Raw genomic sequence first — 24370 nt, forward strand, 5'->3', positions numbered from 1 at the left:
GGAGGTGTGTAATATTTTCCTTTCCTTTTTCAAATTTGAAACCTGAATAATTTCCATGCTCGACTGCTCTATTCATGAGAAGGTTAAAGCCTTCTGCAACCAATAGGAATAAGAACGAAGACAAATGGTTTACTTGCCTCAATCCTCTCCCTGCCTTGAATTCTTTTGTCGGGCTTCCGTTTACCAACACTGAAATCATTGAGGTTTTCAGGCATTCTAAAATCCACCTCCTCCATCTCTCGTGGAAGCCCATTCTAACCATCATGACTTCTAAAAAATTCCAATCAACAGACTCGTATGCCTTTTCAAAATCCACCTTAAATAGAATCGCTTCTTTTTTCTTTCGTCTTGCTTCGTCCACAACTTCATTTGCGATTAATATACCATCCAGAATTTGTCTCCTTGTTATGAAGGCAATTTAAGTATCTGATATGATTGATCCCATCACTTTTCTCAATTTGTTTGCTAGCACCTTAGCAATTACCTTGTACATACACCCGATCAGAGAAATAGGCCTAAAGTCGTCCAATTTTGAAGGGTTCCGCTTCTTCGGGATTAACACGTTGAAAGACGAGTTTGCCCCTCTAACCATCCTCCCATGTCTATGGAAATTTTCCAAAACTCTAATAAAGTCTCCTTTGATCTCGATCCAAAATTCCTTAACAAAGCCTAAGCTCACACAATCGGGACCTGGGCTTTTTGAACTGTCGCAATCCCACACAGCTCATTGTATTTCTTCTTTTGTTAATTCTTTGACAAGTTCCTCCTTCTCTGTCTCGGTAATTTGTTTGAAGTTTAAATTTACATCTATACTTCCAATATTCCTTGCCGAATATTTTTATAATTAATACATTTTTATTCCTATTAAATGATAAATAATATTGGTAACTAAATACAAATAACTTTTTGATAAAACAAGTAGTTGGATACCTAGTATCTTTGCAAATTAATTAAAAAATTTGATTTATTTTAAAATAAAATAATTTAAAAAATGACATTAATAATCTTATTTGATTGGATGAAGATCTTGATACTCAATTAAATTCAACGATACCAGAGTATTCACCTAATTTTTTTTCTATTTATGATTATGTATGAATATGGATAAAATTAAACATTAATTAGTTATGAAATAAATGTGATTATTAAATTTTGATTTGCTTATAAAAACATAAATGTGATTATTAAATTTTGATTTGCTTATAAATTTTGATGAGAATAGTTTGGAGACACAAAAGAATTTATATGTAATAGATAAAAATACAACAAAAACTATTTAACCATTATCAATTGAAAAAACTTGAATTATTCTTTTACAAGGACTATATTTAAGATAAGTACTACGAGAAAAGGGGATATGAACTGACCTTTATTTTACACTGTCAACCAATGACAACTATATATCTTATTAAATCAGTCTATAAATTTTTAACTACTGATATAATTTAGTACTTCAAAATAATCTGATTGGATGTCTACGCTATCATTAAACTCTGTCTTATATCAAACCAATGATTTTCATGTGTATCATTTTTCGAGCGTCGTTTTTCACACATTAATGTGTATGTGGTCGGTAAGTCAAACATTCATTTTCACACACCCCAAGTCACTTGGGAAACCCCCCACGAAACCATCTCTAAAACGGGTCTTCTTGTTTATCTCCACTTTCTTCCTCTGATTCATTCCCCATGCATCTATAAACTCATCTCCTTTTCTTTTCCGTTGATCCAAAAAAACAACAATCTTTTGATCTCTTAGATGGCATCTGTTAAGGTTGATTTTGAGGTTGGAAATGATGGGGTTGCTGTTATCACCATGTGTAATCCACCTGTTAATGCTCTAGCACTTCCAAGTGAGTTTACTTTCATCAATTCTTCACACTTTTTTGTAAATTATAGTTTTTTTTTTTTTAATTCTTCTTGATTTACCTATGTGAAATTTTCATGTTTTTGTTGTTTGGTTTGATTAGTTATTAGAGCGTTGAAATACAAATTCGATGAAGCGGCAAGGAGGAATGATGTAAAAGCTATAGTTTTGACTGGTAATTTTTCTTTGGATTCATTACATGTTTATGTTTATGTTCATGATGATGATGGAATGAATCACCAATACCATTTGATTTGATTGTTAAAGTAAGAAAATTTGTAATTGTTTTATTCTCTCCTTCCTTGAATTCAGGTAAAGGTGGCAGATTTTCTGGTGGGTTTGACATTGGTGTTATGCAGAAAGTTCACCAAACTGGTAAGTTGGAAGGGATATTAGGATAAGGGTATGTTTGGTTCTCAAGGGAAAAAAATTGATTTTGGTTAAAAGTGATTTATGTTTGGATAATTTTATGCAAAATTGAGTTGAACAGTAAATTTCAATGTAAAAATCATATTTAAACTCAAAACCTAAAAATTATAGCTTCAAGCAGAATCAATTCTGGAGGTAGACACCTCAAAATCATTTCAAAATTAATTCTACACTTCTAAAATTGTTTTCGCCTCTTCCAAAAGCTAAACTAAACATACACTTTTTTGAGTTTTGTGGAACTGTTTGAGAGAGCTTATGGAAACAGCTTATGACATGTTTATTAGTTGTTTTGTTTTGAGCTTATTCCCACAAGCTTTCCATGATAGCTTGTGAAAACATGTTACAGCTTTTGTGAAAACAATTTGACTTTATTTTATCTGTTATAGAAATAGCTGATAGTAAGTGCTTATTGAAACATTGTGCTTGATAGATACAAAGTTTAGCTGAATTATGGATTATGAGTCTTGATATGTGCTGTTTTTTATTCTTGGTAGGTGATATTACACTTGTTCCTGATGTATCTGTGGAGCTAGTTGTCAACTCAATTGAAGGTTATAACTATTCTTTAACTTTCCTTGATGTGTTTCCTTTAGAATGACTGTGGCATGTTTCAACGTTGTCGTTGTTTAATAATATTGAATTTTTTTTTTATAATTATAGATTCGAAGAAGCCTATCGTTGCAGCAGTAGAGGGACTTGCTCTTGGAGGTGGATTAGAATTGGCCATGGTTAGTTTTTTTTTCTTTTTGTTGAGAGCACATGCTTTTCATCCAAATGAGAATTGTTCTGCAAGTGTCTTCATTATTGCAAGGAGGGAATGTTTAGGGAGCACCTGTTTGTTATGTAACGCTTTGTCATTGTACAGGGATGTCATGCACGTGTTGCTACTCCGAGAGCTCAACTGGGCCTGCCAGAGCTGACACTTGGTGTTATTCCCGGATTCGGAGGTAATCAAAATTTACATGCTGTGTGTTTGGTAATCTAGGCTAGGACTAGGAGTAAGAAACTTTTCATCTTTTTGTATCACTCGTTGAAATGTTGACAAAAATTGTTGACTTATAAGGTACACAGCGTCTTCCAAGGCTTGTTGGGACGTCTAAAGCAGTTGAAATGATGCTGGTAAGATGCTACAAACCATTTATTTCCAGTGGATTATCATACACATACACGTGAGTTTCTTTGTTATTTCTTTTCGCCTTTGTGGTGCAATAAAGATATTTTAAACTTGCGTTTCTCACAGACATCTAAACCAATCACGTCGGAAGAAGGGCAGAAACTAGGACTTATTGATGCTATTGTATCTTCTGAGGAGTTACTAAAGGTAGCTAGGCTGTGGGCTCTTGAAATTGCCGAAAAGCGCAAACCTTGGGTTCGTTCACTTCATAGGACAGACAAACTTGGTTCCGACGCACGCGAGGTGTTGGCAAATGCCAGACAACGTGTCAAGAAGACTGCTCCACATTTGCCTCAGCAACAAGCTTGCGTAGATGTGATTGAACATGGGATACTTCACGGAGGTTACAGTGGAGTTTTAAAGGTATTGTTAGTTCTTTATGATTGTTTTCCAAATAGGGACTTATTTAAAAATCTTCAAATAGTTTAGGGACCTATAGAGTAATTAAACCTTAGCATTGCAAGTTTCTTACTACCTATTTCTTGTAACTTACGATCAAATTAATTGCAGGAAGCTGAAGTATTCAAGAAACTAGTCCTGTCTGAAACCGCCAAAGGTTTAATTCATGTCTTCTTCGCTCGGAACACAATATCGAAGGTACGCAATGCTAGATATGACCTTTTATAATCATAGTTATTATTGTTGTAACATTTGTTAAAGAAAACAACATTGTTTGTCTAGTTCTCAGTTAACAAAGGTATAATGGTATTCATAGTATTTGAGCGCAAGTTACATTCCAATGACTGAAAAACCAAAATTCCATATGGTTTAGTACATTAGTGTTTAAAATGGATTGTCTCATCTTTTCACTAATGAATGTGATAAAGTAACCGTTGTGAGTTTACTCTGGTCTATAGTAGAAAAGATGGTGGAAAATAAACTTCGGTAGTTTGGTAGAGAGAAGACCTATAGATTTTGTGGTAAGGAGAGTATATCAGATGGAGAGGAGTCAAACAGATAGAGGTAGAGGAAGACCTAGAAAAACTATAAGAGAAGTTATTAAGAAAGATCTCGAGATTAACGATTTGGATACAAGTATGGTCCTGAATAGAATATTATGGAGTAAGTTGATCCATGTAGCCAATCTCACTTAGTGGGATAAGACTTGATTGTTATTGTCACTGACTTTCTCCTTTGGCAGGTTCCTGGCGTAACTGATATTGGACTTAAGCCTAGAAATGTGAGAAAAGCTGCTGTTATTGGGGGAGGTCTAATGGGTTCTGGCATTGCTACCGCACTTATACTAGGCAACATTCGAGTTGTGCTCAAGGAAGTCAATTCAGAATATCTTCAGAAGGGATTAAAAACGATAGAAGGTGATATTTTCATTCATGTCACGTGTCTATAGTAGGAATAATTAGATACATAAGTCTAATTTATAATTGATCAGTGTTACATATAAGTTATGGTCAAGTTGCTGAGAATTACTTGCTTTTACGAAAAATTTATTCTTTTCTTTTGATTTTTTCTCAATTCTTCTAAACCAGACTCATCCTTATTTTGTGCGACTTTATGCTATAACAACTTGTTAAGTATGATTTTGTTTACTTTTGTATGATAGCAAATATCCGCAGCTTGGTAACAAGAAAAAAGCTAACTCAACAGAAGGCAGAGGGAGCTCTCTCATTGCTTAAAGGTGTTCTTGATTACACAGAATTTAAAGATGTGGACATGGTCATTGAGGTTTGTTTCCCGAAGTCTTTTTGTTTAACTTGGCAAATAGTTAGCACCGTATCGAATGTTGAAATTTTAATTCTTTAAAAAAATTGTCGAAGTATTTATGTTATACACTTTTTCTCTTAGTCGTTTTTTGTTGGCTCGTTGTAAGTAGCACCGACATTTCAGATTGAACTCTGAGTCTGGTGTCGGACAGCAACATGTGTGATATCATTTAAATATTTCACTTTCTCAAATTGTTACTATGTGTCAGTTTCAGTGTCGTGTCTGGTGATTGTGTTTGTATATGAATGTGGGACATATGTAACATTTATTTGTTGATAATGTTTGAAGCTAATTTGTACTAGTAATGTTCTCTTTTTGCAGGCTGTAATTGAAAAAATTAGTCTTAAACAAGAAATATTTAGCGATCTTGAGAAGATATGTCCCCCACATTGCATTTTGGCTTCAAACACATCTACAATTGACCTCAACGTTATTGGTGAAAAGATAAGCTCTCAAGACCGTGTTATCGGTGCTCACTTTTTCAGGTTATTATTTCACTCATTACTCTTGTTTCCTTTTCTTTTTGAAAATGGTCAACGGATGCTTTCTGATATTGCTTCTTGATTTGCAGTCCTGCTCACATTATGCCTCTTTTGGAGATTGTTCGGACAAATAAAACTTCTGCTCAAGTTATTCTTGATCTGATCGCAGTTGGTAAAGTCATACAAAAGTCTCCTGTTGTGGTCGGTAACTGCACTGGCTTCGCCGTGAACAGAACGTTCTTCCCATATGCACAAGGTGCCCATTTATTGGTCCACTTAGGTGTCGATCCTTTCAGAATCGACAAATTGATAACCAATTTTGGCCTTCCCATGGGTCCTCTCCAGTAATTTCCTTCTCTTATTGTTTCTGTATTTTCATGACACTGTCAATTGAAATGTTAACCTCTCCCCTACACTCTCAATATAAACACTCAAGATTTAATAAAACAAACTGTAGAGAATTGAATATTTGGTAAAATGCTTGAGTTCCTAATGCACTCAAGTAATTTGATTATATACACACTAGAGAGTAAATACAAGATAAGATTTTCAAGGATGTTGCTAGTTCCTAGATGCATGTATGTAATTTTCTAGGCATAGACTCCTAGGTACATGTATTGACTCCTAAATACAAATTTATAATTCCAATATTTTATAATTCCAACACTCCCCCTCAAGCTGGTGAATGGATATCAATCATTCCCAGCTTGCAAGTCAATTGATTGAAACGATCAGGTGGCAAGCCTTTTGTTAACACATCTGCTAGTTGATGCCTAGAAGGAATGTAGGATGTAGCTATTAAACCACTGTCTAGTTTTTCCTTGATGAAATGGCGGTCAATCTCAATGTGTTTGGTCCTGTCATGCTGAACAGGATTATGAGCAATACTGATTGTTGACTTGTTGTCACAGAACAACTTCATAGGCCCTTCACATTGTATTTTCAGATCATTTAGAATGATCCTCATCCAAAGTAACTCACAAATTCCTTGAGCCAAAGCTCGAAATTCTGCCTCAGCGCTTGATCGAGCCACTACATTTTGTTTCTTACTTCTCCATGTGACAAGGTTCCCACACAAGAGGGTGCAAAAACCCGAAGTGGATCTTCTATCACTAATTGATCCTGCATAGTCAGCATCGGTGTAGGCTTCTATAGTTAAACTTCCACCTCTTTTGAACAATAGTCCTCTTCCTGGAGTAGCCTTGAGGTATTGCAAGATGCGATCAACAGATTGTAAGTGTCGCATTCTCGGGTCATGCATAAATTGACTCACTACACTGACTGCATAAGCCAAGTCAGGCCTAGTGTGTGCCAGGTAAATCAACTTCCCTACCAACCTCTGATATTGGACTCTGTCAACTTTGGCACTTTCTTCTTCAAGGCTCAACTTGTGGTTTTGCTCTATGGGAACACTTGAAGGTTTGCATCCTAGTTTCCCAGTTTCCTGCAAGAGATCGAGTATATACTTCCTTTGAGATATGAAAATGCCTTGGTTTGAGTAAGCAACCTCAATTCCCAAAAAATACTTGAGTTGTCCAAGGTCCTTCATCTCGAATTCTGCCGATAGTTTTTCCTTTAGCAATTGTTTCTCTGCCTGATCATCTCCTGTAATAATAATATCATCAACATAAACAAGAAGGATAGTCAGTTTTCCTTCATGCGAGTGCTTAAAGAAAAGAGTGTGATCTCCTTGACTCTGCTTGTAGCCTAAGTACACCATTGCTTTTGTGAATCTTCCAAACCATGCTCTAGGAGATTGTTTTAGCCCATATAAGGCTTTCCTCAATCGACACACCTTGTTGGATCCACATGAAAGGCCAAATCCCGGCGGGATTTCCATGTACACCTCTTCTTCTAAGTTTCCATGCAAGAATGCATTTTTGACATCAAATTGTTGTAATTCCCATCCATAGTGAGCAGCAAGAGATAATAAGATTCGAACAGTGTTCATTTTCGCAACTGGAGCAAAGGTTTCCTCATAATCTATGCCATATGTTTGTGTGTATCCTTTTGCTACTAGTCTGGCTTTGTAACGATCAAGAGTACCATCTGATTTGTGTTTGACTGTATAGATCCACCTGCAACCAACGGGTTTCTTGCCTTCCCGTCTATCAACAATCTCCCAAGTTCCATTTTTTTCAAGAGCTTTCATTTCCTCATCCATGGCTTGGACCCAATTTCTATCTTTCAATGCCTCTTGAACAGATGATGGGATGACCACAGAGTCAACTGCAGAAATAAAACTTTGATGCTGCAAGGAAAGATTTTTAGTGGAGACAAATTGAGATATAGGGTATTTGGCACATGACCTTTTCCCTTTCCTTAAAGCAATAGGCAAATCATCTGTATTAGTGTCGCAAGTGTCAGAGCTATGGGAATCACTAATAGGATTATGAGTTTCAACACTTACCTCCGGTTCTGGCAATTGGAGTTGTGTTTGGAGCAGGTCGGGCTTACTTCTTCTTTGATACACCAAGGTTGGCTCACCAGCCTTAGTTTTTGTTGGTATGGAAGATGATGGTTCCTGCAAAATAGACGACAAAGGAGGGACAAAAATAGAAGCAGGCGACTCAGATTCTGTATTTGGAGAAGCAGGATCAATAATAGGAGGATCAGTAATAGGACTTGACACAGGATTCACAGCCGACTCGGGAGACTCAATTGTAGGACCGGTAATAGGACTTATGAGAGTAGTCATGGGCAACTCTGGTAGGACTAAAAATTCGGAATCAGATTCTACATTCTGAATACTCTCCCCCTGAAGCTGAGGACGAGAGAAGTAGGCTAAATTCTCATGAAACGTGACATCTTTAGAGACAAAGTACTTACGACTAGGAGGATGATAGCATTTGTATCCTCTCTTGTTTGGGGGATAGCCAACAAAGATGCATCTGGCTGCACGGGGGTCCAACTTACTTCGGTGTTGTTTATGGATATGGACAAAGGCAACACAACCAAATACTCGAGACTCGAGACTCTGCAAAATAGAAACAGAAGGAAACCGTGAAGTCATAAACTGAACAGGACTGACATTACCTAACATGCGAGATGGAACTCGATTAATCAAGTAGGTAGCTGTCAAAACGGCTTCTCCCCAATATGAATTGGGAACTGCCATTTGGAAGAGAATGGCTCGAGCAACTTCAAGTAAATGACGATTCTTTCTTTCTGCAACACCATTTTGTTGTGGGGTGTCGACACATGTAAATTCATGAACTATTCCCCGTTGACTGGTAAAATTTGAAAGGATGTGATTGGCATACTCTTTGCCATTGTCAGAGCGGATTCTTTTAATCCCCTTGCCAAATTGTGTTTGTACCATATTTAAAAAACTAATAAACAATTCCGGTGTTTCTGATTTATCCTTCATCAAGAAAATCCAAGTTGCTCGAGTACAATCATCAATAAATGATACAAACCATTTAGCACCTGAAATATTAGAAATAGGTGCTGGTCCCCATACATCAGAATGTATGAGATCAAAAGGTTCAACACTTCTATTGGAACTAGGAGTAAAAGAGACACGATGATGTTTAGCTAACTCACAAACGTCACATTTAAAAGACTCAACTGAATGATGTAAAAATAAAGAAGGAAACATAGACTTAACTAAAGAGAATGGTGGATGACCAAGACGTTTGTGCTGAAGCCAAATTTGTGCGGCGGAATGAGAAGAGGACACCGAAGACTCAGTCTGCAAGTAGGAAGCCAACACCTTCGAACAATTTGGTTCATTAGATAGGTAGTACAACCCTCCCTTTTCCTTAGCAACTCCAATTGTCTTCCCCGTGGTAAGATCCTGAAAAACACAATAAGAAGTGAAAAATATTACTTTACAGTTCTGATCACGGGTGAGTTTACGAACAGATATTAGGTTGAGAGAGAGTGTGGGAACATGTAGCACATCCTGTAATTGAAGTGAAGGTTGCAAGTTAACACTCCCAGAGCCATCAATACGAGCATAAGAACCATTAGCAACCGTAACATAACGGTTCTTCTCAGAGGAGGTGTAAGATGAAATCCAACTGGGATTGAATGTCATATGGTCGGTGGCACCAGAGTCCAAAATCCAAGCATTCTTAGGGATTTTATCGCAAACACTAAAGGATTGAGAGCATACGCTCAAGCCGGTCGTCGGTCGAGAACAACTACCAAAAGGCTTACTGACAGAGTCAAGTATAACCTTTAAATGATTCACCTCATCCTCGGTGAATGATAAAGAGTAATCAGCATAATTTTTTTTAGCCATTAGAAGCAAGCTAAAAATAAAAAATAACAAGATGAAATATTCCTCAAGAGGGGCCTACAAGACAGCAATGAAGGGTTGACAGATGAAAGAAATAAAGAGGGGTTTGAGTGAGGTGTTTCGGACAGTGTAACAAGGCTGCAATGAAAGGTAACAAGGCTGCAATGAAGGCAGCAAAAAAATTGCAATGAAGGGTAACAAGGCTGCAATGAAGGCGGAAAAATTGTCACGATGAAGGTGACTTAGGATTTACCGAAATGAAGACGGCTAGGGTTTATGCGGAAGCAAGTCTCTCAAGATCGAGAGCTCTGATACCATGTAGAGAATTGAATATTTGGTAAAATGCTTGAGTTCCTAATGCACTCAAGTAATTTGATTATATACACACTAGAGAGTAAATACAAGATAAGATTTTCAAGGATGTTGCTAGTTCCTAGATGCATGTATGTAATTTTCTAGGCATAGACTCCTAGGTACATGTATTGACTCCTAAATACAAATTTATAATTCCAATATTTTATAATTCCAACACAAACTTTTGATGGCTTGCAGGCTTCAGGACCTGGCCGGCTACGGAGTTGCTGTAGCAGTTGGAAAAGAATTTGCTGGTGCATTTCCTGACCGCACATTCAAAAGTCCACTGGTTGATCTTTTGATCAAAAGCGGGCGAAACGGTAACACTTGATCATTACCCTTTAAACATAAAAATCTGCTTTTTTTTGTGCTGAAGGCATTAGTCGTGTAAGTAACTAATGCTTTCTGTCTTTGGCTATAACTTTTATCCTATCAGGAAAAAATAATGGGAAAGGATACTACATTTATGAAAAGGGTAGCAAACCAAAACCCGACCCTTCCGTACTACCAATCATCGAGGAGTCTAAAAGAATTTGCAATATTGCTCCCAATGGAAAGGTGCTTCTATTTTGTAGTGTCACATATAGTTACTATTTGGATTGACGTATTTCACTTTGTGCTTGCTTATTTACTGGCGTAAGCATTTATGAGACTGTTTTGAAGAAGTTATTGAAACAACTTATGAATGGTTATTTCAATAACTTATGCATACGCACTTATATGATAAGCGCTTATACTATAAACGGTTAGTTAAGTTGCTTATCTTAAAAAGGGTCATAAACTATCGATATGAACATTTCATTGAAACTTACATTGTTGTCTTTTGATGCGATGTTTTGATCAGCGAGGCAAGTAAAACTCATAGTTGTGTTGCTTTTGCAGCCAGTATCTGTCTCTGACCGAGAGATTGTGGAGATGGTACTCTTTCCAATAGTGAACGAGGCTTGTCGCGTTTTAGAAGAAGGAGTTGTTATCCGAGCATCTGACCTCGACATTGCATCTATTCTTGGAATGAGCTTCCCAAGTTATCGGTAGGTTCCACTTCCCTTCTTTTAACAATTAAGGACAATCTTTAGAATAATTTTGAGTATTCAATGATTAACTTGCGTCTCTTGCATTCAATTTTTTTGTGGCAGTGGCGGCATTGTTTTCTGGGCTGATCTGGTTGGGGCTAAGCATATATATAGCAGCCTAAAGAAATGGACACAATTATATGGTAGCTTTTATAAACCATCAAGGTATTTGGAAGAAAGAGCAACAAAAGGCATTCCTTTGGTAAGTCTAAATTTTTCTTAATCTCCGTTGTGCATGAAATCATCTCTTAAAACAAAGATGTGTCTGAAGGGATTTGATTACCACCGACATTTTACGAACGTAGTACACATATACATGTCATTGATTAATGATAAGCAAGAGCATGTTTGACATTGATTTTTGTATTGTTTGCAGAGTGCACCTGCTTTATCTAATCCGACGACGAAGGCGCGTCTGTGAGAATGTGAGAAGGAGATTATCTTACAAAGTTTTTCTCAAGTTGGATGTTCTAAGATATAGGGAATTTAGCTCATAAGTTTAATTAATAAATAAAATTATATTTCCTTATATTATATATTCCCACACTAATAAATGTTTTTTTTTTCCTTTCAAAAAGTGTGCTCTTAAGAGTTTGACTTACCATTCCAAAAACTAGTTTGTTGCAAGTCAATTTTTGTCTGCTATGGCCCCTTGCTCCTTCAGGGTGTGTTTGTTTTAGATGAAGTAGAAAAGAGAGATGTTTGGTTTGGTGAGGAATAGGGGAGAGAGAATGAAATTGTGTGGATCCCATTACTTTTTCTAATCATCCCACAAATGAGAAGAAAAAGGAGAAAGAAACAATTATTTGAGTTATTCCATACTTGCCATTGCATCTTTTTAATGAAGTCAAATATATAATATTTTATATATTTTTATACCAAGAATAATTTTGTCTTTTCAAAATTTGTCTTTTCAAAATTTTACTCACTTCTTTCTTTTCTATTTCTCTGGTAACAAATAATCTTATAAATCATCTTTATTTCTTATCTATTTCTCTTTTCTCATACACTCTCTCATTTATTTCTCTCTTTTCCCTTTCTCTTTACAATCAAACACACACTTAATGTGCCTTTTTGACTATTCTAAACAATAAAAAAATTTTTTTTGATAAGGACGTGTAATAGGTTTTTTACTCGCTTAGTAACATTTTATAAAGAAAAGCTAATATTTCACCCTTATTTAAACAATTTAAATTTGTGTTTTTCTGAAATATATTATATGGAAAAATGTAAAAAATGATTTTAATTCGTTGTTTATGAAAAAAAATAGAGAAAATAAATTTGATGCAATTTATATTTAATTTTATTTTAAAAAATATATATTTTTAGAATAAAATAGTTAAATGAAACAAAGTTAATACTTTTTTCTATATAATTTGTAATAATAAAAGGGTGTTTCTTTCTTATATACATGATGGGATTACATGGACATCTTTAAAGTTGGCGTGTCATGGTGTCCGACATGTACGACACGTGTTGAAAAAGTTAGATAAGTGTCGAAAAAGTTAGATAAATGTTCTTAATTTTTTTTTATTTCGATATTCTTTAAATCGGTATCCGGCACTTGTATGACATGCATACAACACTTGGCAAACTATCCTTAAATCGGTGTCTGGCACTTGTATGACATGCATACAACATTTACCAAACTATCTTTGATTGCAGAGTAGGAAGGCTTAACAAATTAGAAAAACTCAAGAGAAAGATTGTAATTGAAAAGAGAAAAAATTCCTGGTTGATGTTTGTAATTTGCTGTTATGGATGGTGTTTGCAGTTGTGGTTAAGTTAGTGTAGTTGTTATGCAATCCATGTCAAATTTAATTGTAATTCAATAAGTTTGTTATGAATGAAATGTTAAGTTTCAGATGTAATTTTAAATTAAATTTCTTATTAATGAAATGTTAAGTTCTGTTATCCATTTACAATAAAAGTTCCCGTTGTAATGTTGAGTACCATGTTGAAAGTAGAATCGTTGCAATTTAGATTAACAAAAGGAAAAGGAAACATCGGTGCATAAGTATTTTAGAAGCACAATTGATGCATATGTCTGATACAAGCACACTTAGTGCATAATTCTGTTACAAAATTTCAAAAAATTAACCTTATATATAATTAGTGTTGCACAACGAGTTTATCAAGAACGATTTTCGACTCAAAAACATCGCTTAATTCAAATCATGGGTAATTATTAAAGATCCGTTTCTGAACAAATTTAAATACTGTTTAGAGAAATTCAATTTACACGGATTTCGAGTTAATTAAAAGAGATATCTTTTATTATTAAATTATCCAATGTTAATAAATTTTAAAGAGAATTTTTAAAATTTTATTATTATAGGATCAAATTTGTCAATTCGATTTTATCCACTCAATCATATGATAATTATATATTTTAAATATTAAAAAAAAAGAACTTTTCTAAGCCCAAATTTTTGAGCTTAAAGGTTAGACTAAGTTGTTGGACAGTTGGGCCGGTGCTGATTGAGATAAATATTCTTACTAATTTTCTTGATAGTGAGATTATACTCTCTCTGTATCTCTCTCACGCGAAACCCTAGCGCTAACGCCTCCACCATAACGGTTCTACGTTCCTTTGCAAGGTAGTACATGATTTGGATTCAGTTTTAGTTTTCAATTTTCAGGTTATTCACTCTATTCTTCTTTCAACAGGATCAGTAATAATGGAAAGAGTTGTAACTAGAACTCAGAGGCTTAAATCCTTGAACAATTGCAGCAGCAACAGTTACAACGATGATTCAAACTCTTCAAGGGTGTTGCTCAATCAAGACCTGATGCTTCCTATACTTAGTTTGCTTCCTCTCAACTGTTTGCTCAATTTTGCAAGGTATGTTTGCAAACCATGGGCAACTACTATTCGCACCTCCCATTTTGCTCTAGCGTGCCTACAACTTACTAAACCTGGTCTTTACGTTGAAGATTACGACTCTCCAACAAGTTCTTATTACTTGGATATCAAAAGTTATGTGAATGGTCACTTTGAATTTGAAAGGATTAGTTTGGGAACACCTTCAAAACTCGGAAAGATTGTATCTAGTTATAATGGCATATTGCTGATGCTTGATTGGGATTGGCTTTCACCACAAGCTTTCCTCGTCAACCCCCTCATCAAGTCTTGCCTTAAACTTCCTCCTCCACCCTTTTCACTAGAACGCATATACCCTCCAGCTCAATTTACTATAGTTTGTGCTCCTCACACTGCCAAATTCAAGGTGTTCTTTATAGACATCCTAGAGGTTTCAGGTGCTCTTTATTATGTTTTCTATGTGCTAAGAATTGGAATAGATAACTCATGGAAAGAGATAGATAGAAAAGAAGCTCCTATAGCATGGAAGACTATTTGGCAACCACTTTATGATGGAGGCAATTATCTTTATTGGATATCTGCACAGCATGAAGTAACTGTGTTGGATGTTGACAATGAAATTACTATTGGAAAATTTCCACTCCCCCCTTTGCATCCAGATTCTTTTTTCCATTCAGTATTCTTATGGAGAGGAAATCAGATTTCTTGCATAGTCAGTATTATTCCGAATAAAAGATATCAAATCTATATATTGGATTTTGATTCTGGAAAATGGTCTCTTTATCATGAAATGGGACCGTTTGATTTTGTGGCTGCTTGTGGCCTAGAGTTTTTTATTAAGGTTCTTCTATTTCTTTATTGGATCCACGATGAAATCATCTTTCGAGTATCTAGAACTTCATCGATAGAAGAAAATTTGCCTATAGGTGGCAGGTACACCATGCATTTTAGTTACAATGTCAAGACTAGACAAGTGACAAAGATTGAGGACATTGCTATATTCAATCACGAGGTGTGGCTTCACACCAACAGCCTATTTTCATTGCCAAGTACTCCGACATAGTTTGGTTTCGTATAGTATATCTAGTGGTAAACTGTTTCTATTTAGTTATGTAGTTTGGCAGTGGCCAAACAAATGAATTTTTAAGATGTTCATTTACGAAAAGGGTAGCAAACCAAAACCCGACCCTTCCGTACTACCATTCATCGAGGAGTCTAAAAGAATTTGCAATATTTCTCCCAATGGAAAGGTGCTTCTATTTTGTAGTGTCACATATAGTTCCTATTTAGATTGACTTATTTCATTCTGTGCTTACATTTTTGCCTTTTGATGCAATGTTGTGTTGCTTTTGCAGCCAGTATCTGTCTCTACTAAGAGATTGTGGAGATGGTACTCTTTCCAATAGTGAACGAGGCTTGTCGTGTTTTAGAAGAAGGAGTTGTTATCCGAGCATCTGACCTCGACATTGCATCTATTCTTGGAATGAGCTTCCTGAGTTATCGGTAGGTTCCACTTCCCTTCTTTTATCGATATAGGACAATCTTTAGAATAATTTTGAGTATTCAATGATTAACTTGCGTCTCTTGCATTCAATTTTTTGTGGCAGTGGTGGCATTGTTTTCTGGGCTGATCTGGTTGGGGCTAAGCATATATATAGCAGCCTAAAGAAATGGACACAATTGTATGGTAATTTTTATAAACGTGAGTAAAAAATTTTCTTAATCTCTTTGTGCATGAAATCATCTCTTAAAACAAAGATGTGTCTGAAGGGATTCGAACACCGCCGACCGACACTTTACGAGCACACACATACATGTCATTGATTAATGAATGATCAGCAAGAGCATGTTTGACATTGTTTTTTGTATTGTTTGCAGAGTGCACCTGCTTCATCTAATCCAACGACGAAGGCGCGTCTGTGAGAATGTGAGAAGGAGATTATCTTACAAAGTTTTTCTCAAGTTGGATGTTCTAAGATATAGGGAATTTAGCTCATGAGTTTTCTTCTTTTCAAGTTTAATTAATAAATAAAATTATATTTCCTTATATTATATATATTCCCACACTTAACAGGAAAATAAATATTTTTCTTTTCTTTCAAAAATTGTGCTCTTAGAGTTTGACTTACTATTCCAAAAACTAGTTTGTTGCAAGTCAATTTTTGTCTGCTATGGCCCCTTGCTCCATCAATGTGCCTTTTTGGCTGTTCTAAACCCAAACAAAAGCGTTTTTGATAAGGACGTAACAGGTTTTCTACTCACTTAGTAACAATTTATATATAAAACTTAATATTTCACCCTTATTTAAAAAATTTAAATTTGTGTTTTTCTGAAATATTTTATATAAAAAAATGTAAAAAAAGTGTTAAAAGGAAAATAATTAAATCCTTATTGTGAGTGGATTTTCAATTCAAGAAATAAAATATATTATTAAAATCTTGAAAATATAAGACAATCCAACATGCAGATTTCAGTACAATTTTTTCTTATAAGCAACATTTATTAACGAGTACTCGACCCAATACAAAAGAAAAAAAAATCTTAATCAATGTTAAGAAATATAAAGGATTGGTTAAGAAATATAAAGGAGAATGCATCCAATTGTAAAGTGTTGTGAAGTTGCTTCCTTTGTTTCCAATTTCAGTACATACATCATAGAGGAGATAAAAATTCTAAATATAATAAAATTAATGAGACAAAAAGATTAGATAGATGGTTCAAAACCAAAAACTTATGATGATTGCTTCTCCATCTGCACCTATTTAAAAGTCAAAAATATTTCTGGAATTTAGAAATGCACTTCTTTTCACTCTATGATAACATTAAATTTATGCGTGAGTCGCACTCTCATTTTATTAAAAAAATAATCCGAAACTTTCGGATATATATATATATATATATATATATATATATATATATATATATATATATATATATATATATATATATATATATATATATATATATATATATATATATATACTTCTGAATGGTACAAACCCTCTTCTCTTCATTTCCTTTTGTATTGACTATTAATCTCTCACCAAGAAATCATTTAATAATTTTGTTTTAAAAAAAAATTAATTAATTAATTAGGTTCAAACATTTTGATGTTATAACTGAATCTAATCAAATATCAAATCTATTTTTACTCTCAGCCAAACAAACACAGATCTCTTTCCTCTCAAAATTATGAATTCCAATATATTATGACTCAACTAATCTCTAGTTTCGTTACATGAAACTTTTTCTCCGAAAATTGTGTGCTAAGTACAAAAGAAGCAAAAGAAGAGAGATTTTATAACCTACAAAAGTATACTTCCAAATGTAGTCCAGAAATTATATTTTCGAATATTTATTTTTAACAAAATGAGAATGTAGTTCATTTATGCAAATATTTAGTGTGAATAGGGTGCATCTAGAAATGTATTTCCGAATTCGTATGGCGTCATGGAGTGTGGCTCCTACATGTAGGGCACCCCCAAACCTAGTTACCCAGGTAATTTTTTTTCCAAAAGATAGTTTTTTAGGTAATTTTTTTTAAACTTTGCCTATTTTATTTTTTTTCTTTTTAACCTTCTATTTAAAATAAATATCTTATATAAACAAATGTGCGTATTAAACCAGAACCCGTGCGTATGCACGGGTTGGTTACTGATTTATTTTGCTGGCTGCTTTTTCAAGCTCCACGATGGACTTATATACGTCCCCTTTATATTTATCAAAACCTTGTTTTCAAAATTCTTTTGTTTTCCTTTTGACCAATGATTAAACCTTCGGAATGAGGCCTACTCTTATTAAATTTCAATTCTTTTTGAATTTGTCTGTTGTAAATCAGCCAAAATTGTTGATCTTGACGAACAACAACTAAAAACCCAAAATCTCATTTTTAAGAACCTAGAGGTTAAATGGGCCCCCTTGTGTACAAGGGAGATCATTTTGAAGGGTTTCCCACTTGTTTTGTACTTTCATTAGGATAAAATAAGTAGTGGGTGGCGACTCTCCATTTAAACGTAAATTTTTAAGCAGATTTTTACAACGTGAGGTAACACTAGATTCATGATGTGTTGGAGAGTAAACTGTTGAAAATGGAGAAAGTTCACACCAATGAGAATGAGGCAGACATGATGACAAAACCTCTAACAAAAGAGAAGATAGAATTTTGCAAACAAGTTGATGGATTGACGACAACCCCAAACTAATCAATGTCATTCCCCTATGGCTGGAGGGGGAGAAATGTGGGGGTCCAACCATTGCCACGTGGCCAACAAACATTTGACAAAATAGAAGGTTGCATGTGATGACAAGTAGTAAGGTGTATGATATACACATGGTGTAGTGCATGTCTTGCAAAGAACACTAGTTATGGTGCGTGCTTTGCAAAGAACATCTGCTTCTCCTACAAATATTATCATTGGCAAGCATTCAAATCACAAGACACAAACAAGAAGCAAGAGAGAAAGAGAGCCTTGCTCAAGAGAGAGAATCAAGACCGTCTCAATTTTTTGGAGGCCCTGTGTAAATTTGCCGCAGTTTAATCATAAAAAAATAGAGGCTTTATGTACTCACGATTTAACCTACCATCTATTTTATGAGGCCATATTTAACTATAGTTTAACCCTAAAGAATTTGAGGCCCTGTGCGGTTGTCCGCTTTGCACGCCCTCAAAGACAGTCTTGGAGAGAATTGTTCCTCATAGAGAGTTTCTTTGTGAGAGAACAAATGAGCCAATTTGTGAGAGTGTTTCTTGTAAATTGAGAAATACATTGTAGTGAGTTTCTTAAGGGTAAAGTTGTTGTATTCCCATTATCATTATAGTGGAAGTTTAAGAGACCCAAGGGTCCCGTGGTTTTTTCTTTCTCATATTGAGAAGGTTTTTCACGCTAAAATATTCTCGTGTCTTTAAGCTTATGTTTCACGTTTTTTCCAATGCCTATTTTTCATTTCACAGAGGAGGAAATTATGGAGGTTGTTTCCCAACAATATTCATGACAACATATTGTTATTCATGTTTACTTTATTTACACCTAAAGATTAATTGAACAATGCACGACTTTATTGTTATTTTTTTAAATTCATGACATTTTGTTGTTGTTCATGCTTCTGTTATTTACACGTAAAGACTAAATTCAACATTGCATGACTTGTTATATATCTTTTTGAATGCATTACATTTTTAATTTCTATATATTCTAAGCTTTAACTGGTTAGGACTTATTTGCCGTTTTTTAAATCACTTTTAAAAGTAAGTACTTTTTATATATTTAGTTAGAAAAATTAATTTTGGAATAATTTTCAATTATTGTGAGGCAATTACATCTTTCTTAAAATTGTTTTGCGAAGTATAATTGACAAAACCTCTTTTTTTTCTTTTCTTTCTATAGCTTATATATATATATATATATATATATATATATATATATATATATATATATATATATATATATATATATATATATATATATATATATATATATATATATATATATATATATATATATATATAGAGAGAGAGAGAGAGAGAGAATGCGTCATGCACTGACAGTGTAAGATTATATTCCTGCAAGCTTACCACCAAACCATGTTTGTCTTGTTGATTTTAATTGCCAAGTACTTCTTCTATACTAATTCAGTATACTAATTTTATTGACATGCTTGTTTCAGTTAATCGCCAAGTATACTAATTCAGTAAACTACCTATATATGTTAATAAAACAAAAACGTTAATAAACTACCTATATATACCTATATATGTATAAAATGTTTTCAAAAAACCTGGGCAATAAAAATGTTAAAAATGTTTATTAAAATGTTATATTAAAAATGTTTATTAAAATGTTAAAAATGTTTATTATTAAAATTTTTTTTATTAAAATATTAAAATCATTATTTAAAATTAATAATATATAATGTTTATATAAAATAGCTGTACATATTAAATACATTTAAACATGATTATAAAAAAAGTTAATTAAAAACGTTAATTAAATATTTTATAAAAAACGTTAATTAAAATACTTTTAAACATTAATAAATATATAGATTTAAAATATTTAAAAACGTTAATAAATATATAGATTTAAAATATTTTATTAAAAACGTTAATAAATATTTTATTAAAAACGTTAATAAATTTATTATAAATATTTAAAATATTTTATTAAAAACGTTAATAAATTTTTTAAATATTTCTGCTAAATATTTTTAAAAAATTTATAAATATTTCTGCTAAAAAAATTTAAATATTTTTAATAAAAACGTAAATAAAAACGTTAATAAATATATATATATATAGATTTAATTAAAAAAAATTTTAAATTTTTAACATTTTATAAATTTTATAACATTTTATAAATTTTATAACATTTTATAAATTTTATAAATTTTTAACATATTATAACATTTTATAAATTTTTAACGTTTTATTTATATAATTATATAAAATTATTTAAAAAGACGTTTTAATTAACATTTATATATTAAAAAAAGTTAACTAAAAAAACGTAATTATTGAAAAAATTTAATTAAAAAAAACGTAATTATAAAAAAAAGTTAATTAAAAACGTTAATTAAATATTTTATAAAAAAAACATTAATTAAAATACATTTATATATGTACAGCTTTTTTAAATTATATATTATTGAAAAATAATAGAGTATTAATATATAGAACTGATTTGTAATTATAAACAACAAAACAAGCATGGTTTGGTGGTAAGCTTGCAGCAATGTATCATTAATGTCTTATATATATATTAAAACGGATACGAAAATTATGTATCATTAATATATATATATTAATACTAAAATTATTATTATTATTATTTTTGTTTACCAAGGCTCAAAGAGAAATGGATACGAACAAACCAATAAAACATTAATCTTAGTTTATCATAGTTTCAATTCAAAAAATATGTGCTGATTGAGATAAATATTCTTACTAATTTTCTTGATAGTGAGATTATACTCTCTCTGTATCTCTCTCACGCGAAACCCTAGCGCTACCGCCTCCACCATCACGGTTCTACGTTCCTTTGCAAGGTACATGATTTGGATTCAGTTTTAGTTTTCAATTTTCAGGTTATTCACTCTATTCTTCTTTCAAATTGATTTCTATTCTACTTTTTGTTGGTGACAGTGTTGGAGTGTTATTCACTCACTCTCTTCTTTCAAATTAATTGATTTTGTTGTGTGTAGGGTAGTCATTCCATAGGCATTGGTTCGGTTATTCGCTCACAAGTTTTCTTTACGTAAACTGAAAGATCTAACATCTTAATTTTTTAATCATTTTTAAGGATGCAGATGAGTTATCCTATGAATAATAATTTTGTTTAAAGCTAGCTGTTTCAACATGGAATATTGCATAATTTGATATATGATTGTAAGCAGGATCAGTAATAATGGAAAGAGTTGTAACTAGAAGTCAGAGGCTTAAATCCTTAAACAAGTGCAGCAGCAGTTACAACGATGATTCAAACTCCAATTCAAAAATTAGTTCAAAGATACTCAAATCCTTAAACAAGTGCAGTAGTTACCATGATGATTCAGACTCTTCAAAGGTCTTGCTCAATCAAGACATGATGCTTCCTATACTTAGTTTGCTTCCTCTCAACTGTTTGCTCAATTCTGTAAGTTATGTTTGCAAACCATGGGCAACTACTATTCGCACCTCCCATTTTGCTCAAGCGTGCCTACAACTTACTAAACCTGGTCTTTACGTTGAAGATTATGGTTCTCCAACCAGTTCTTATTACTTGGATATCAAAAGTTATGTGAATGGTCACTTTGAATTTGAAAGGATTAGTTTGGGAACACCTTCAAAAGTCGGAACCATTATATGTAGTTATAATGGCATTTTGCTGATGCTTGATTGGGATTTGTTTTCTTCACAACCACCACAAGCTTTCCTCGTGAACCCCCTCATCAAGTCTTTGCTTAAACTTCCTCCTCTACCCTATTCACTAGAACGCCCATACCCTTCAGCTCAATTTGCTATAGTTTCTGCTCCTCACACTGCCAAATTCAAGTTGTTCTTTATAGACATCCTAGAGGTTTCAGGTGCTCTTTATTATGTTTTCTATGTACTAAGAATTGGAATAGATATCTCATGGAAAGAGATAGATAGAAAAGAAGCTCCTATAGCATGGAATACTATTTGGAAACCACTTTATGATGGATCCAATTATCTTTATTGGATATCTGCACATCATCAAGTAACTGTGTTTGATGTTGACAAGGAAATTACGATTCTTATGGAGAGGAAATCAGATTTCTTGCATTGTCAGTATTGTTGAGAATAAAAGATATAAAATCTATATATTGGATTTTGATTCTGGAAAATGGTCTCTTTATCATGAAATGGGACCGTTTGATTATGTGGCTGCTTGCGGCCAAGAGTTTTTTGTTAAGTTTCTTCTATTTCGTTGTTGGATCCACGATGAAATCATCTTTCGAGTATCTAGATGTTCAACGAGAGAAGAAAATTTGGCTATAGGTGGCAGGTACACTATGCATTTTAGTTACAATGTCAAGACTAGACGAGTGACAAAGATTGAGGACATTGCTATGTTCAATAACGAGGTGTGGCTTCACACCAACAGCCTATTTTCATTGCCAAGTACTCCGACATAGTTTGGTTTCTTCGGATAGTATATCTAGTGGTAAACTTTATATTTATCTGGGTTGGCACAACAAGTGTTTATGTTTCTATTTAGTTATGTAGTTTGGCAGTGGCCAAACAAATGATGAATTTACGAAAAGGGTAGCAAACCAAAACCTGACCCTTCGGCACTACCAATCATTGAGGAGTCTAAAAGAATTTGCAATATTGCTCCCAACGGAAAGGTGCTTCTATTCTGTAGTGTCGCATCTAGTTCCTATTTAGATTGACATATTTCATTCTGTGCTTACGTTTTTGCCTTTTGATGCGATGTTTTGATCAGCAAAACTCATAGTTGTGTTGCTTTTGCAGCCCGTATCTGTCTCGTGTCTTAGAAGAAGGAGTTGTTATTCGAGCATCTGACCTCAACATTGCATCTATTCTTGGAGTTATCGGTAGGTTCCACTTCCCTTCTTTTAATGATTAAGGATGATCCTTTAGAAATAAAAAGCAATAATTAACTTGCGTCTATTGCATTCAATTTTTTGTGGCAGTGGCGGCATTGTTTTCTGGGCTGATCTGGTTGGGGCTAAGCATATATATAGCAGCCTAAAGAAATGGACACAATTATATGGTAGCTTTTACAAGCCATCAAGGTATTTGGAAGAAAGAGCAACAAAAGGCATTCCTTTGGTAAGTCTAAATTTTTCTTAATCTCCGTTGTGCATGAAATCATCTCTTAAAACAAAGATGTGTCTGAAGGGATTCGAACACCGCCGACCGACACTTTATGAACACACACATATACATGTCATTGAATAATGAATGATCAGCAAGAGCATGTTTGACATTGTTTTTTTGTATTGTTTGCAGAGTGCACCTGCTTCATCTAATCCAACGACGAAGGCGCGTCTGTGAGAATATGAGAAGGAAATGATCTTACAAAGTTTTTCTCAAGTTGGATGTTCTAAGATATAGGGAATTTAGCTCATAATGTTTTTTTCCTTCCAAGTTTAATTAATAAATAGAATTATATTTCCTTTTATTATATATTCCCACACTTAACAGGAAAATAAATGTTTTTTTTTTCTTTCAAAAAGTGTGCTCTTAGAGTTTGACTAACCATTCCAAAAACTAGTTTGTTGCAAGTCAATTTTTGTCTTCTATGGCCCTTTGCTCCATGAATGTGCCGTTTTGGCTGTTCTAAACAAAAAAAAAACACCTTTTGATAAGGACGAAACAGGTTTTTTACTCACTTAGTAATAAATTTATAAACAAAAGTTAATATTTTACAAATTTGATGCAATTTATTTAATTTTATTTTGAAAAAAAATGTATTTTTAGAATAAAATAGTTAAATGAAACAAAGTGAAAATTTTTTTCTTTATAATTTGTAATAAGAGAAGTGTGTTTTTTTTCTTATACATCATTATGGAGGGAGCAATGAGTAACAAGACATAATAACAGTTGAGTGTCAATTCTAAAGTTTTTTCTCTTGTGAAAACTGAGGTTAAGTTAAACTGAACTAGTAGAAAAGTGATCCAAGGAAAATAATTAAATCCAGAGTGGATTTTCAATTCAAGCAAAAAATATATAATTAA

The 24370-nt window shown here is 33.4% G+C and overlaps 2 protein-coding genes across 7 annotated transcripts; both read left to right on the top strand.

Annotated features, from left to right (window-relative positions):
* The first annotated feature begins 1527 nt into the window (after positions 1 to 1527).
* LOC131636678 (peroxisomal fatty acid beta-oxidation multifunctional protein AIM1-like) lies at positions 1528 to 16222 on the top strand. Of its 3 annotated transcripts, none has more exons than XM_058907295.1 (18): positions 1528 to 1852; positions 1970 to 2041; positions 2179 to 2241; positions 2790 to 2846; positions 2956 to 3023; positions 3161 to 3242; positions 3359 to 3414; positions 3536 to 3832; positions 3980 to 4066; positions 4611 to 4785; positions 5031 to 5152; positions 5513 to 5676; positions 5763 to 6017; positions 10472 to 10593; positions 10710 to 10831; positions 11156 to 11304; positions 15778 to 15872; positions 16049 to 16222. In XM_058907295.1, exons 1-18 carry the CDS (start codon positions 1759 to 1761, stop codon positions 16066 to 16068), a joined length of 2100 nt encoding a protein of 699 aa, XP_058763278.1. In that variant the 5' UTR covers positions 1528 to 1758; the 3' UTR covers positions 16069 to 16222. The 3 variants fall into 3 exon arrangements, with proteins under 3 accessions (XP_058763278.1, XP_058763277.1, XP_058763276.1); XM_058907294.1 differs by lacking the exon at positions 15778 to 15872 and adding an exon at positions 11410 to 11548 and having other exon boundaries at positions 1530 to 1852; XM_058907293.1 differs by lacking the exons at positions 15778 to 15872; positions 16049 to 16222 and adding exons at positions 11410 to 11548; positions 11723 to 12165 and having other exon boundaries at positions 1531 to 1852.
* LOC131636679 (uncharacterized) lies at positions 13797 to 24194 on the top strand. 4 transcript variants are annotated; one of them, XM_058907297.1, is made up of 5 exons: positions 13797 to 13946; positions 14017 to 15182; positions 15526 to 15673; positions 23324 to 23462; positions 23643 to 24193. In XM_058907297.1, exons 2-3 carry the CDS (start codon positions 14028 to 14030, stop codon positions 15574 to 15576), a joined length of 1206 nt encoding a protein of 401 aa, XP_058763280.1. In that variant the 5' UTR covers positions 13797 to 13946; positions 14017 to 14027; the 3' UTR covers positions 15577 to 15673; positions 23324 to 23462; positions 23643 to 24193. The 4 variants fall into 4 exon arrangements, 2 of the variants coding, with proteins under 2 accessions (XP_058763280.1, XP_058763279.1); XM_058907296.1 differs by having other exon boundaries at positions 14017 to 15420; positions 23643 to 24192; XR_009294134.1 differs by lacking the exons at positions 13797 to 13946; positions 14017 to 15182; positions 15526 to 15673 and adding exons at positions 21059 to 21211; positions 21560 to 23014; positions 23142 to 23224.
* The last annotated feature ends 176 nt before the right edge of the window (positions 24195 to 24370 follow it).

Source organism: Vicia villosa, unplaced genomic scaffold (genome assembly GCF_029867415.1).
Source record: "Vicia villosa cultivar HV-30 ecotype Madison, WI unplaced genomic scaffold, Vvil1.0 ctg.001801F_1_1, whole genome shotgun sequence".
Lineage (NCBI taxonomy): Eukaryota > Viridiplantae > Streptophyta > Magnoliopsida > Fabales > Fabaceae > Vicia > Vicia villosa.

Coding starts and splice junctions, on each gene's coding strand:
- LOC131636678 (XM_058907294.1), top strand. CDS start 1,759: ATGGCATCTGTTAAGGTTGATTTTGAGGTTGGAAATGATGGGGTTGCT. Junction 2,242..2,789: donor GCAGAAAGTTCACCAAACTG/GTAAGTTGGAAG, acceptor TATTCTTGGTAG/GTGATATTACACTTGTTCCT. Junction 3,243..3,358: donor TGTTATTCCCGGATTCGGAG/GTAATCAAAATT, acceptor TTGACTTATAAG/GTACACAGCGTCTTCCAAGG.
- LOC131636679 (XM_058907297.1), top strand. CDS start 14,028: ATGGAAAGAGTTGTAACTAGAACTCAGAGGCTTAAATCCTTGAACAAT. Junction 15,183..15,525: donor TTGCTATATTCAATCACGAG/GTGTGGCTTCAC, acceptor TTGCTTTTGCAG/CCAGTATCTGTCTCTACTAA.